The sequence below is a fragment of the Pseudophryne corroboree genome, chromosome 1 (genome assembly GCF_028390025.1).
Source record: "Pseudophryne corroboree isolate aPseCor3 chromosome 1, aPseCor3.hap2, whole genome shotgun sequence".
NCBI lineage: Eukaryota > Metazoa > Chordata > Amphibia > Anura > Myobatrachidae > Pseudophryne > Pseudophryne corroboree.
The window spans coordinates 1,157,579,256-1,157,595,496 of record NC_086444.1 but is presented as its reverse complement, the minus strand read 5'-3'; the positions used below and the strand labels follow the sequence as shown (position 1 = coordinate 1,157,595,496).

General features: G+C 44.1%; 1 protein-coding gene across 4 annotated transcripts in view; it reads right to left on the bottom strand.

The window, feature by feature from the left end:
- Positions 1-16,241, bottom strand: part of FAM53A (family with sequence similarity 53 member A) — a 62,077-nt gene that overhangs the window by 30,228 nt on the left and 15,608 nt on the right. For 3 of the 4 annotated variants that reach the window (XM_063924859.1, XM_063924862.1, XM_063924860.1), the window contains exons 2-3: positions 11,760-11,989; positions 885-939 (exon numbers count right to left, since the gene is read on the bottom strand). In XM_063924859.1, the coding sequence (XP_063780929.1) occupies positions 885-939; positions 11,760-11,876 (172 nt within the window). In that variant the 5' untranslated portion in view covers positions 11,877-11,989. Of the gene's footprint in view, positions 1-884; positions 940-11,759; positions 11,990-16,241 lie in introns of those variants that run through there. The other variant, XM_063924868.1, reaches the window with a different exon arrangement.

Below are 16,241 nucleotides of genomic sequence, written 5' to 3'. Positions count from 1 at the left end.
AATGGCATGCTGAAGCTTGTAGTTCCGCAATAGCTGGTGAGCCAGGCATTACTTTCAAGAGACCCAGATTGTTTTATTTTAAGTGCAATTATACATTGTAGAACTCCTATTGCAGCAGCACTTCTATATCCGATATAGAATTTGAACAACCATAACAGCTATATAAAGCCAAGCAGGTAGTTTGCAATATTATCATGATAATTTGACCACTAGGTGGCGCCCTTCTATGGGGTTCTATATTGGCGGTCTAGTACAGCTGCCCTCACGGATGTGAACATAAGCAAAAATTAGCCAGGGTCGCTGCATATGCCACTTTAAAATAAGGAATCCATTTTATACTGAAATATATTGCAAAGCTTTCATCGAGCATTCATGAAGGGCTCAATAGACTGCACCCTAGAGTATAAAATAAATTTGGATTTGAAGGAACTAAAACTATAATAAGTTTCTAATTTTTACTAAAGTCTGATCATTGGAGGAGAGGAGGAGGGAGGGGTGTGTGGGCTGGGGGGGGTGTGTGGGCGGCATGATTGGTCGCATCTAAGAGTTGCTATTGTCATTTATAATCTTGTCTATTTAAATCACTTAACAATCAGAGACAGATGAAATGTGCCGTTTTCCGCCCCCCTCCAGCGGGGAAGCAGGCCAGCTTTAATATGCAAAGCCCTTTACAAGCAGAAAATCACCATCAGCCACTGAGTCGGGAGTATTGTTCTAGGACCAGTTTAAGCCAGCAGGCTCTGCACACCCGCATTTCCAAGCCCTCGTTCCCTCCTGCATCTGATTTGCAACAGAAAAGTCTATTCGCCTTCCTCAGACACCTTGCTTTCCTTGGAGTGTAGAAAAAAAAAAAAAAACTCTGCTAAAGTTTCTCAAAAACTTACCATTGATTTCGTAAGGGAACAAGCTGCCTTCACTGTTCAGCTTCTCAGATGAGCGCTGAAATTAACCAGAGGGAAGAAAAAGTTTCAACCCCATACAACAAAAGCACATGGTGTGAAGAAAAAAAGTACAAATCATAAACTTGTGCAGGGATTAAATGAGGCAGAACAAAAGGCAAAAACTAAATGAAGATGTGCATTCGCTGTGCAGGGGGAGGTAATCAGGTAAAATTAATTCACTGTCAGTTCTGCCAAATACCTGTATTTAATTCAGAAGCAGAAATTACCCCAGCCGCACCATTTCCCCAGCAACAGACTGATGCCTCATTATTAGACCATACTATCAAAGCAATTATGTCCTTTATAGCTCATTTTTGTGCCATGTTATGACCATATAACTCAATCTACCAGTGTTATTACCAAAGCACTAAATACCCTTGTACCTTTTATTTTTGCACTATGTTACCATAGTAACCAACTGGCAACTCCTTATTCCACCAATTTTGCCATATAACCCATCCCAGTATAAATTTTTATACCACAATGTAACCATAGCAACAGACCGCATGGTACCTCATTATTCCATCAGTGTTGCCACAGCAACAAATCCCATTATTTCTCATTTTTGTACCAAAATGTAACCACAGCAACTGATTGCATGGTACCTCATTATTCTACCATGGTTACCATAGGAACCAATCCCAGGATACCTCATTTTTTGCACTAGAATGTTACCATACCAACAGACTACATAGTATCTCTTTTCACCACAATGTTTAAAAATGAAAGCAAATTGATCTAGGTTACAGAATATTTGTGCGTACAGGCCATTCAATGACCATCCAAAAAAAAAATAAAAAAATAAGAATTTACTTACCGATAATTCTATTTCTCGTAGTCCGTAGTGGATGCTGGGAACTCCGTAAGGACCATGGGGATTAGCGGCTCCGCAGGAGACTGGGCACAAAAGTAAAGCTTTAGGATCAGGTGGTGTGCACTGGCTCCTCCCCCTATGACCCTCCTCCAAGCCTCAGTTAGGATACTGTGCCCGGACGAGCGTACACAATAAGGAAGGATTTTGAATCCCGGGTAAGACTCATACCAGCCACACCAATCACACCGTACAACCTGTGATCTGAACCCAGTTAACAGTATGACAAACGTAGGAGCCTCTGAACAGACGGCTCACAACAATAACAACCCGATTTTTGTAACAATAACTATGTACAAGTATTGCAGACAATCCGCACTTGGGATGGGCGCCCAGCATCCACTACGGACTACGAGAAATAGAATTATCGGTAAGTAAATTCTTATTTTCTCTGACGTCCTAGTGGATGCTGGGAACTCCGTAAGGACCATGGGGATTATACCAAAGCTCCCAAACGGGCGGGAGAGTGCGGATGACTCTGCAGCACCGAATGAGAGAACTCCAGGTCCTCCTCAGCCAGGGTATCAAATTTGTAGAATTTAGCAAACGTGTTTGCCCCTGACCAAGTAGCTGCTCGGCAAAGTTGTAACGCCGAGACCCCTCGGGCAGCCGCCCAAGATGAGCCCACCTTCCTTGTGGAAATGGGCTTTTACAGATATTGGCTGTGGCAGGCCTGCCACAGAATGTGCAAGCTGAATTGTACTACAAATCCAACGAGCAATAGTCTGCTTAGAAGCAGGAGCACCCAGCTTGTTGGGTGCATACAGGATAAACAGCGAGTCAGATTTTCTGACTCCAGCCGTCCTGGAAACATATATTTGCAAGGCCCTGACTACGTCCAACAACTTGGAGTCCTCCAAGTCACTAGTAGCCGCAGGTACCACAATAGGTTGGTTCAGATGAAACACTGAAACCACCTTAGGGAGAAAATGAGGACGAGTCCTCAATTCCGCCCTGTCTGAATGGCAGATCAGATAAGGGCTTTTACAGGATAAAGCCCTCCAATTCTGACACGTGCCTGGCCGAGGCCAGGGCCAACAACATGACCACTTTCCATGTGAGATATTTTAACTCCACAGATTCAAGTGGTTCAAACCAATGTGACTTTAGGAACCCCAAAACTACATTGAGATCCCAAGGTGCCACTGGAGGCACAAAAGGAGGCTGTATATGCAGTACCCCTTTTACAGACGTCTGAACTTCAGGTAGTGAAGCTAGTTCTTTCTGGAAGAAAATTGACAGGGCCGAAATTTGAACCTTAATGGACCCCAATTTTAGGCCCATAGACACTCCTGTTTACAGGAAATTCAGGAATCGACCTAGTTGAAATTCCTCCATCGGGGCCTTACTAGCCTCGCACCACGCAACATATTTTCGCCAAATGCGGTGATAATGCTTTGCGATTACATCCTTCCTGGCTTGACCAGGGTAGGGATGACTTCATCCGGAATGCCTTTTTCCTTCAGGATCCGGCATTCAACCGCCCTGCCGTCAAGCGCAGCCGCGGTAAGTCTTGGAATAGACAGGGTCCTTGCTGGAGCAGGTCCCTTCTTAGAGGTAGAGGCCACGGGTCCTCCGTGAGCATCTCTTGAAGTTCCGGGTACCAGGTCCTTCTTGGCCAATCCGGAGCCACGAGTATAGTTCTTACTCCCCTCCGTCTTATAATTCTCAGTACTTTTGGTATGAGAGGAAGAGGAGGGAACACATACACTGACTGGTACACCCACGGTGTTACCAGAGCATCCACAGCTATTGCCTGAGGGTCCCTTGACCTGGCGCAATACCTGTCCAATTTTTTGTTTAGGCGGGACGCCATCATGTCCACCTTTGGTTTTTCCCAATGGTTTACAATCATGTGGAAGGCTTCTGGGTGAAGTCCCCACTCTCCCGGGTGGAGGTCCTGCCTGCTGAGGAAGTCTGCTTCCCAGTTGTCCACTCCCGGAATGAACACTGCTGACAGTGTTATCACATGATTTTCCGCCCAGCGAAAAATCCTTGCAGCTTCTGCCATTGCCTTCCTGCTTCTTGTGCCGCCCTGTCTGTTTACGTGGGCGACTGCCGTGATGTTGTCCGACTGGATCAGCACCGGCTGACCTTGAAGCAGAGGTCTTGCTTGGCTTAGGGCATTGTAAATGGTCCTTAACTCCAAGATATTTATGTGAAGTGATGTCTCCAGGCTTGACCACAAGCCCTGGAAAATTCTTCCCTGTGTGACTGCTCCCCAGCCTCGCAGGCTGGCATCCGTGGTCACCAGGACCAAGTCCTGTATGCCGAATCTGCGGCCCTCTAGAAGATGAGCACTCTGCAACCACCACAGGAGAGATACCCTTGTCTTTGGTGACAGGGTTATCCGCTGATGCATCTGAAGATGCGATCCGGACCATTTGTCCAGCAGGTCCCACTGGAAAGTTCTTGCGTGGAATCTGCCGAATGGAATTGCTTCGTAGGAAGCCACCATTTTTCCCAGGACCCTTGTGCACTGATGCACTGACACTTGGCCTGGTTTTAGGAGGTTTCTGACTAGTTCGGATAACTCCCTGGCTTTCTCCTCCGGGAGAAAACACCTTTTTCTGGACTGTGTCCAGGATCATCCCTAGGAATAGAAGGCGTGTCGACGGGATCAGCTGCGATTTTGGAATATTGAGAATCCAACCGTGCTGCCGCAGCACTATCTGAGATAGTGCTACCCCGACTTCAAACTATTCCCTGGATCTTGCCCTTATCAGGAGATCGTCCAAGTAAGGGATAACTAAAACTCCCTTCTTTCGAAGGAGTATCATAATTTCGGCCATTACCTTGGTAAAGGCCCGGGGTGCCGTGGACAATCCAAACGGCAGCGTCTGAAACTGATAGTGACAGTTCTGTACCACAAACCTTAGGTACCCTTGGAGAAGGGTAAATTGGGACATGTAGGTAAGCATCTTTGATGTCCAGAGAGACCATATAGTCCCCTTCTTCCAGGTTTGCAATCACTGCTCTGAGTGACTCCATCTTGAATTTGAACCTTTGTATGTAAGTGTTCAAGGATTTTAGATTTAAAATTGGTCTCACCGAGCTGTCCGGCTTCGGTACCACAAATAGTGTGGAATAGTACCCCTTTCCCTGTTGCAGGAGGGGTACCTTGATTATCACCTGCTGGGAATACAGCCTGTGAATGGCTTGCAATACTGTCTCCCTGTCTGAGGGAGACGTCGGTAAAGCAGACATTATGAAACGGCGAGGGGGAGACGTCTCGAATTTCTTGAGACGGGCCCCCACCGTGCCCGAGACCGCTTGTAAAGCCCCAGCGTCATGCTGAGGACTTTGCGGAGGCGGGAGAGGGCTTCTGTTCCTGGGAACTGGCTGTTTGCTGCAGACTTTTTCCTCTCCCTCTGCCACGGGGCAGAAATGAGGAGCCTTTTGCCCGCTTGCCCTTATGGGGCCGAAAGGACTGCGCCTGATAACACGGCGTCTTCTTAGGTTGAGAAGCTACCTGGGGTAAAAATGTGGATTTTCCAGCCGTTGCCACCAGGTCTGTCAGACCTACCCCAAATAACTCCCCTTTTATAAGGCGATACTTCCATATGCCTTTTGGAATCAGCATCACCTGACCACTGTCTTGTCCATAACCCTCTTCTGGCAGAAATGGACAGCGCACTTACTCTTGATGCCAGTCGGCAAATATCCCTCTGTGCATCACGCATATATAGAAATGCATCTTTTAAATGCTCTATAGTTAGTAATATACTGTCCCTATCTAGGGTATCAATATTGTCAGTCAGGGAATCCGACCAAGCCACCCCAGCACTGCACATCCAGGCTGAGGCGATTGCTGGTCGCAGTATCACACCCGTGTGAGTGTATATACATTTTACTGCTTTCTGTCAGCAGGTTCCTTAAGGGCGGCCGTATCCGGGGACGGTAGTGCCACCTGTTTAGACAAGCGTGTGAGCGCTTTATTCACCCTAAGGGGTGTTTCCCAACGTGCCCTATCCTCTGGCGGGAAGGGGTATGATGCTAATAACTTTTTAGGAATTAACAGTTTTTATCGGGGGAAACCCACGCATCATCACGCACTTCATTTAATTGCTCAGATGCAGGAAAAACTACAGGCAGTTTTTTCTCACCCAACATAATACCCTTTTTAGTGGTACTGGTATCAGAAATGTGTAAAAACATTTTCCATAACCTCAATCATGTAACGTGTGGCCCTACTGGAAGTCACATTCGTCTCTTAATCGTCGACACTGGAGTCAGTATCCGTGTCGGCGTCTGTATCTGCCATCTGCGGTAACGGGCGTTTTAGAGCCCCAGATGGCTTTTGAGACACCTGGACAGGCACAGGCTGAGTCGCCGGCTGTCTCAAGTCATCAATCTTTTGTAAAGAGCTGACACTGTCACATAATTCCTTCCATAAGCTCATCCACTCAGGTGTCGACTCCCTAGGGGGTGACATCTCTGTTACAGGCAATTGCTCCGCCTCCACCTCATTTTTCTCCTCATACATGTCGACACAACGTACCGACACACAGCACACACACAGGGAATGCTCTGGTAGAGGACAGGACCCCACTAGCCCTTTGGGGAGACAGAGGGAGAGTATGCCAGCACACACCAGAGCGCTATATATATATATATATATATATATATATATATATATATATATAGGGATAACCTTATATAAGTGTTTTTCCCCTTATAGCTGCTGTATTGTTATACTGCGCCTAATTAGTGCCCCCCTCTCTTTTTTAACCCCTTTCTGTAATGTAGTAACTGCAGGGGAGAGCCAGGGAGCTTCCCTCCAACGGAGCTGTGAGAGAAAATGGCGCCAGTGTGCTGAGGAGATAGGCTCCGCCCCCTTCTCGGCGGCCTTTTCTCCCGTTTTTCAGTGGAATCTGGCAGGGGTTAAAATACACCCATATAGCCCTGGGGGTTATATGTGGTGTATTTATGCCAGCCAAGGTGTTTTACATTGCTGCTCAGGGCGCCCCCCCCTAGCGCCCTGCACCCTCAGTGACCGGAGTGTGAAGTGTGCATGAGTAACAATGGCGCACAGCTGCAGTGCTGTGCGCTACCTTGTTGAAGACTGATGTCTTCTGCCGCCGATTTTTCCGGACCTTTCCTTGCTTCTGGCTCTGTAAGGGGGCCGGCGGCGCGGCTCCGGGACCGAGCTCCGAGGCTGTGCCTGTGTTCGGTCCCTCTGGAGCTAATGGTGTCCAGTAGCCTAAGAAGCCCAATCCACTCTGCACGCAGGTGAGTTCGCTTCTTCTCCCCTTAGTCCCTCGATGCAGTGAGCCTGTTGCCAGCAGGTCTCACTGAAAATAAAAAACCTAAAACTAAACTTTTCACTAAGAAGCTCAGGAGAGCCCCTAGTGTGCACCCTTCTCGACCGGGCACAAAAATCTAACTGAGGCTTGGAGGAGGGTCATAGGGGGAGGAGCCAGTGCACACCAGGTAGTCCTAAAGCTTTTACTTTTGTGCCCAGTCTCATGCGGAGCCGCTAATCCCCATGGTCCTTACGGAGTTCCCAGCATCCACTAGGACGTCAGAGAAAAAAAGTTTAACCAAGCTTTATAAGTTATAATACTGGTGTTCTTTATAAAGGGGTTTCCAGCTATGGGGACAATTTATCAACAAATTCTAGCTATTTAAAACTTGTTGCGTATGATAAATGGTGCTCTAGCCAATCAGCTCCCAACTGTCATTTAACAAACACATGACAGGAGCGGATTGGCTGGAGCATCATCATACACAAAGGGGTCAATTCAACTTGCCGACAGTTGAATAGCGCCGGGAATTAGCTCCCGGTGCTTTTCAATACAGCACCAAGTGACACTTAATTGTCGGGAATTCTTCTCACCCCCCCCCGGGGCATGCGAGAGGAAATCCGACAAGTGCTGGTGCGCGGCCGGCACGAGGCTGATTCGGTCGGGAATCAGCATCGCGGCGGGGAGTTAAGTCGGAGAATGCCCGTTCTCCCGACAAATCAACCTGTTAAGTGCGGGAGAACAGGCATTCATAGACTTAACATGAGCTGAACTGAATAGCTACGGGAGAAAGTCCCAGTGCTATTCAACTGTCGGTGAATTGAATTGACCCCAAGGAGTTTTAAATACCTAAAACTCAATGATAAATGGGTCCTATTGTGCCCGACAACCAGAGGCACATCTGTGACCCCAAGGCAGTACAAGAGCCAATACATAATAAACGCTGAGTGTCATAAAGCAGCTACAACGGGCACATATATTTAATCATGAAAATACATTTTAACAAAGGCCATTATAAGTACATCACAACTAGTTTACAAAAAAAAAAAAAAAAGACAGAAAAAAACAATTTGATTAGCAAACTTCATTGCCTAGATGCCGTCTGGATTTTAATTTATTCTTCACTGTGCCAAAAAAAAAAAAAAAAAGATACTATTGTTCTGAGACTTCCTTTTAAATTATAAGTTTTCTTTTTCCCTGCATCGGAACAAACATCCTTAAACACCCGCTTCTCATCTCTCGCAGACCAGCGCACAGCGGGTTAAGCTGGCCCTTGTGAAACCAACGTGATATAATGGGTGGCATCTTTAGCAATTAAGTGGCTCTATTGGGAAAGCATACTGAAAACCATTTTTTATTTTATTTTATGCAATACTGAATTATTTCAGAACGGTTGATGTTGTAATGTGTAATCAGTCAGGACTTGCAGGAAGTTTTAAGGTGTTCGTGCTATTAAATTTAGATGCAAATTATACAGAAAACTACGTTGGACAATCAACATACACAAACGGCAATTCTAATATGCATAAACCCTCAATAAATCTCAAACTGAACTAACATGGCACCAGAAGTACTGGGTGTCCGAGACAGGACTATATTTGTGCTTCACAAATGCCCAATACAGTCCATTAATATGGGAAATGTATAAACTATTCTAGAAGAGTGCCATAAGACAAGCGTGCTAATATGGAGTCCAAAAATCATTTATCCATGAATAATAATCCGCTCAATTTTATCTTAACTAGTGGTGAACTGTAGAATGGCCCTAAAAAAAATTAAACATTAGTGAAGCTTAAATTGGCATTTCAGCAATGTCACGTCAAACTTTCTGGGCGAAAGTGGTTTAAGAACTCTGCTTATCAATATCTTTGTCATTGGGCTATTTAATAAATGTTTAATGGTCCTTAAGTAAAAGTAGTCAAGCAATCTACTGCATGCAAACATTTAAATAAAAAGTATAAAACATAAGGTACAAAATTGGCATGAGATGATCATTTTATATTGCCTTTAATAAAATTCAAAGGTCAGATTTAGAAATGGTAAGGATTTGGAAAAAGTATGACAAATCTAGAGTGTCTGCATGCAAACCGTAATTTGGGCCTAATTCAGACCTGATCGCAGCAGCAAAATCTGTCACTAATGGGCAAAACCATGTGCACCGCAGGTGGGGTAGATGTAACATGTGCAGAGAGTTTGATTTGGCCGGGTTATTTTGTTTCTGTGCAGGGTAAATACTGGCTGCTTTATTTTTACACTGCAATATAGATTTCAGTTTGAACACACCCCACCCAAATCTAACTCTCTGCACATGTTACATGTGCGCCCCCCCTGTAGTGCAATTAGAGAAAAAATGTGTTGCTGCAATCAGGTCTGAATTAGGCCTTTTATGCAATATACTGTAGTACATAAATCAGTGAATATATTACTTCACTGCTTAGGTGTGACTAGACTGGTGTAATACCACTATTTTTCTGCAAAGGCAGAATACAGAGGCAGGCCTTGCCAGCAAAGCTTTAAGGACTACATCACAGCAAATAACTGCAGTTGCCAAAAGGCCAGTAAGGCGCTAGTTGGGGGTATATGAATGGTCTAGATCATTGTTTAGGTACAATACCATGCCTGCTCCATTTTCCACATCTGTATAAGGGAACAACCTTCACCACATATTCCATGTGGTTTAGTTCCAGGGTAAAGAGCTATATTATACGGTCAGACACACTGGACGGACCCTTTTTGTGGGCTCAACCAATCCTCCAGCCTACCAATTCACCAGAAACTAGTATAGGGGTTGCACATACACCCAGATACTCTGAAAAGTCTGACAACCCTGAACCTAACCTTCCAGGTGTACAGTATGTAAATGGTCATAATCACCTAAATAAACATGACTCGCCTATTTATTGTGTATTACTATACTGTGACAACAAGCCCATATAGGACATGCAAATTGCGGCACTTAGGACTATGCTTTTTTTTGGGTGCAATACTGAAAAAGATTTCCAAAAAGCTGATTAACCGGTTTCCAACACCTACACAGTGGAGATATAATTTCTGCATACTAAACTAGCACACATAGGAGCGCAACATGACCAATTCACCAGAAACTAGTGACATCACTGAGGTAGAGGGTAACATGTCCATGCTACTAGGTGATGGCTACTTCACCACTAAAAGGATGAGAGATGAGCCCACGGGACACCTGCTTTCAAGAATTTGGCCCAGCAATGCGCCGGGTGCTTGTGACATCACAGCGCCCACACTCCTAATGTCACCAAGTTACTGGTGAATCCTCCTGAAAATGGGTTCAGTCGTCAAAATGGCCGCCTCCACTGTGTGCAGTCAACACATGCTCTTTAAAGTGTCTCTCATGGTTTTATACAGCATGTTCACTGCAATTTCACAACTTACTGAGCTCATGTAAAAGACAGAGGCTGCAACCAGCTGATAAGTGCAACTTTTTGTACTGCTGTCACTTTCCATTCCTTTATCTTCTTTATTAATCTGCATTTTAATGACTGTTTATGCTGCAGAAGTACAATAAGGCCAATGTGACATTGCAGTGCCCTGATACAGCCCTGCTTGTCAAGCCACAACACAGAACTACTTTCCCTAGCAAACCCTTTAAAGGGTTTCATGGCAGAAGCACACTTTCAAGAAACTGGGGCACTGCCTTTCATTAAGTAAGATAGAATAGACGGGTTCTTTAAGGACATCAAATTTGGTTTGTCTCTAGTACATGGAAGTTCCTCAAACTGCAACAACCGCAAGATTCCAGGGCACGCAAGTGGTAATGCTGGTGGGCAATATTGTTCTAGCTAAAGGCCAGTACTCACTGGCCGATGCGGGAGAGATGTGTGCTGAGCGAACCGCTCAGCACACATCTCTCCCGCCGCTCAGCACAGCGCGATCTGTGCTGTGTGCGGGGGGAGACGGGGATGCCGCTCATTTCACCCAGCGGGTGAAATTAGCGACCCGCTAGATTGGCCTGTACGGCAAGCCAATCTAGCACCAGCGATAGCCAATCTAAGTATTGCTTAGATTTTAAGCAGCGATCGCTCCGTGAGTACCCCCCTTTAGGTTTACTTCCAGTACAGCTGGAGAGATGCAGGTTAACTACCAAGCAATTTGCAAATCATAGTAAAGCCATATATACAAAATGGAATAATGGGGCCTTTATAATTACGTGGTGCAGTCAATCAAATATCAGTGTTTAGCATTCTAATGAAAGCCAAAATCCAATTGAATGCTATTGTAGTTACATCACAATCTAAACTTATTAAATTAAGCACGCCTCAATGTCTTTGTTTGCCATTAATAAACATATGTAGCACAGTTCTGACATAAGGACATGTCCTGAAGTAAATGCAATTTACATGGGAGTGACCACACAATGACTTCATTACCATTAAGGCACCAGGTTACACAAATGAGAATATTGCAACACAGCTTCGCATTCAGCGAATTCATAGGCAGTACCCATGAACATTGGTTCAAACTCACAAAATGGCCACCCCAGCTATGTGCACAGGCTAACTTGAATGCATGGGACAGCCGCCTCCTTCTCATTCACTGGAAACGTATTTATATAGGTGCGATAATGGAACATTTAAATTTGCAAAACTATTTAAAGAGCTATTTCCCCTTTTTACCAAACTTCTATTACAGCAGATCTGCTGCAAGATCTCCAATGACATTACATACCAGATTAATATTATATGTTTTGCATGAGAGATCGTCCAAGCTTTGGTTTTGCAGCTTCTCTGTAATTAGTGTCACCATGGTAATCCCTACGTCCCCGTTTCGCAGTCCGATCAGCATCGATCCTCTTCAATTAATACTGTTTCGTCATTTCAGTTCTTGGTGGAAGCCTGACATTTCTTGAAGCCAGCAGTCTAGTTCGTTTCAGTGTTCCTGTAATTCATGGTTCTCATCTGTAACACCAAGCAGAACCCGGTTACACCACCGTAAATGCAGCATCGGCACGTCACACTTTTCTTAACTGATTATTGTGCGTCATCTAAAAACAGATTGATTTATTTTTGACATGCAATTGAGCTGGCTTCATAGCTAAACCAAGAATATCAGGAAACGGTGCCATTTCTGGTCTTGTGGCCTCTATAGTGTAACACCAGATTCTTAGGTTATGTAAAACTATTCCCTGACTGGTCCTGAATGGCCTATGTAGTCATTTTAGCAAAAACTTACCTTCCAGCCAAAAAATAACTCCTCACAAAAGTTTGTCATAATATAGTGTTCAACATACACAATTTACAGGAATGCCAGACTTGCATATAGCTAAATAACACGCTGCAAAGTTATAAATCAAGCGACTGCAAAACATTTAATGGGCGATTCAATTATTTTTTTTGCGCCCATCAGAGCAATTCAATTGTTGCTCTGTTGCCAATAGCCTCCAGTAAAAAAATAAACTCTAAAATAAACCTTTACCAGAAAAGCTCGGTGGAGCTCCCCTAGCTGTGACCGGCTCCTCCGGGCACATTTTTTAAACTGAGTCTGGTAGGAGGGGCATAGAGGGAGGAGCCAGCCCACACGCTAAAAAACTCTTAAAGTACCAATGGCTCCTGGTGGACCCGTCTATACCCCATGGTACTAATGTGGACCCCAGCATCCTCTAGGACGTAAGAGAAATAAGTTTCCAGACTTTATATAGGTACCCAGATTCCTGACCTAATGCACCTTAAATGTAAAAATGTCAACCATAAAAATAATTTTAAACATAAAAAGGAGCAGATTCAATTGTTTTACCACGCGGCTACCACCTGGGTGTGCAAAACGGAGCAATTCAATTGTTTCTGTTTAGGCCTCCTGAGGTGTGAGAAAAAAAAATGTGTGGAAACTCAGCAAAATGGGAGTTTCTGGTTTCTAGATAAATGATCCCAATATTTGTATTTAGTTATTTTGAAACCAATACAACATTTATGGGCAACGCCTAAACTTTTGGGTACATTTTCTAGGGATGCCCCACTTTTTGACGCATCCAGCTGTTTCCAGACCCCAGTTGACTCGCTCTTGATGTATCCCGCCCTCCTGATACACACCAGGTCATCTCACTGCTTAAAACATTACATGAGTTTAAAGCGAGCCATTTTCTGGAAGCCAAACTCTGAAAAAATAGACTACTTACATTCTCTGCCCACAATATCCCAAAATTTTGGAAAGGTCAGTTACATTTTTACGGAACAAAGAACATCTTTCATGCCATAATTAAAAAAAAAAAAAAAAAAACACCTAATCACCCAGACAATTTTCTCCAGGCTCCATGAAGGGGAAAAAAAAATAAAAAAAATGATGTTTTCTTTTATACAGAAGCGGTAATTATCAACCTGCTAATTCTTTTTTGCTATTCACCCTCAACAGCTGGCTGGATAATTACTGCATTGCTTTTACATTAGCTTTCCCTGGAAGGGGAGTCAATAGCAGGGTCATACAAGGTAGCTGTGGAAACTGTCCCTGCACGATTCACAATTATATTATCACTAAACTGTACGCTGGTACACAGGCATGGAGAATAAAGTAGTTAAGAGATCTCAACTGATGCAATCTAATTATTTGCAACGATTTACAGAGTATCCGAAGAATCGTTGACCTGCATTGTCTTATCGGCTGTATATTAAATGCATAAAATAAATATCTATGAGAGAAGATAAACTATGGCTACTTGCTGAGGAGAGGACAAAACATCCATAAAATTGACATATTTCAACAGAAACAAAAAGAACTAGAATTTTAATCTGTTATAACTTAATAGCTGGCAGCCATCTTGTTTCTGCCCCAGGCCTCTCAAAGACTAAAAAAAAAAAAAACACACTGGTGCACTTTAAACTGTCTGTAGAAAGATTAATTCTGCCTGCGAAACCAAAGCTACAGTATGTGTACCATAATTGATCGTATGGTTTAAGCAGGCATGACTTCCTGTATATGTTCACATAACAAATCAATCAGGGACTGCCACCTCCTCTCATTGCTGTGACTCCAAATGAAACGTTCCTTCAGTGCAGTCAGCAGAGCTGTGTCATATCCCAGGGAAAGAAAAATACAAGGGCCTGGTGGTATAAATAAATGGCTAAAAATAACAGGACAATACTAGATTGTAAAAAGCTGTATATGAAAAAGCTGTAAGGAGGTATTAAAAAGAAAACAAAGGGGAAGATTCACTAATACCCCTTTCCCACCACACAAATAACCCAGTATCGACCCGGCATATTGCCAGGTCGATACAAACCAGTGTGCGGTGTGAAAGCGCCAAGTACAAATTCCCAGGTCGCCTGACCCGGTAAATTCAACCCAGGTTATAAGCAGTGTTATTCCCGGGTTGAATACCGGGTCAGTAGCTGCATAAACGGATTGCCGGGTCAATGCGACCCGGGACCCGTTTTACTAGATAGGGAGAGGCGGTGCAGAGAGGAGCTAATCTCCCAGCGCCGCCTCCACCTCCCCGCCGCTATGGCAACCGACCCGGCATATTTCCGGGTCTGCAAGCCAGCGAAAGGGGTAGGAGAGTCTCCAATGCCGGATCCCACCCGGGAAGGACCCGTTTCCTATTCCTGGGTGGGATCCGGCATTTGAGATGTGAAAGGGGTATAAAGCTTCTTGAATGCAATAGAGAAATGATAGCAAGAATCTTGCTGGAAGATCTGAATGGCCAAACCATGCAATTTTCAGTGCATGGCTTAAACAATATAATTTATTAATCATAAAAAGCAAGGATGGACAATGCAGAATAATGTCATATTTATTACCAGTTATTTATATAGCACACACATTCTGCACCGCTTTACAGAGAGTATTTGCCCATTCACATCAGTCCCATATTCCCTACCACATGCACACACTTACACACTAGGGTTAATTTTTGTTGAGAGACAATTAACCTACCAGTATATTTTTGGATTGTGGGAGGAAACCGGAGTACCCAGGGGAAACCCACGCAAGTACAGGGAGAATACACAAACTCCACACAGTTAGGGCCATGGTGGGAATCGAACCCATGACCTCAGTGCTGTGAGGCAATAATGCTAACCATTACATCATCCATACTACCCCAATAATAATCTTAACTTTCAGGGGTTTATTTAAATATTCCCATAAGCTTGACAATGTTTCATTCAAATATTTATAAAGGTTTGTTAGGTGTAGTCTCGCTAGTCTAGACAGGATCAATGGCCACTAAGCTTTACATGTAGGTTGACTCAGTATGTGAAAAGGCAGCAGACTGCAACATTCACAGAAGTTAAGAACCGCTAAACTTAAATGAGACCCCATACGTCAATACAGAGGAGGCTGCCATTTTGGATACAATGTTATAGTGAACGGTACTGCTGTATCCTTAGTAACGTTAAGCTCACAAAATGGCTGCCACCATGTGGCAATAGGTAACCAGTCCCTTAATGTTGTACATGTATATTCCCCAAATATCTTATTCTCACGGCTACTTGCGGCATCACACTCTGTTTCAAGAGAGGAACTTCCTCATTGGTCCCAATCTTTGTGAAATAACCCCAATTTCTAGACTAACGTATTGTGTACAGTAATTTGTCTAGTAGCTTTTGTGTTAAGGAATCTTGCATTTTTGGGCTAACAGCCCTGCAAAGAGCCATGGCAGGCAGTAAGTACATGATGTGGGTGGTGTGACTGAGGAGAACCACCTGTACCGGTCAATAAATTATTTTTCTCCCACTCATATCTTATTACTAAGCAACGTCTCAGGAATATTTGGTAGGTGTTCGGCACACATTACAGCATGAATCAAGTCCACATTAGCAGGCTGATGATTAATTTACCAGCAGCTGGATTGTGGCCTGTTCAATTTATTCCAGGAGCTTTATAACATATTTGACTTATTACGGAACAGGGTTTTGCAGGATGGTAAAGGCGTGGCAGACCCACATCTGACCGCTTGTTCAAGTTATTACTCAATTGTAGTTTTATCTGTATTGCCCAATAATTTAGTCATTAGGTGGCGCTGTTCCATTACAGTCTGCTGAGAGTTGAACCTACAGCAACCAGCCCACACGGCAGTGACAATAACTACTGTACAAGCCATAGGTAAACAAGCGGTTCTTACATCTGCAAAAACAGAACCGAAAGTTATCCAGCCCCTATGAAGCTCACCCTCCAAAGTTCACATGTGCAATTGTGGCAGTGAAGCTTCACACCCTGCAG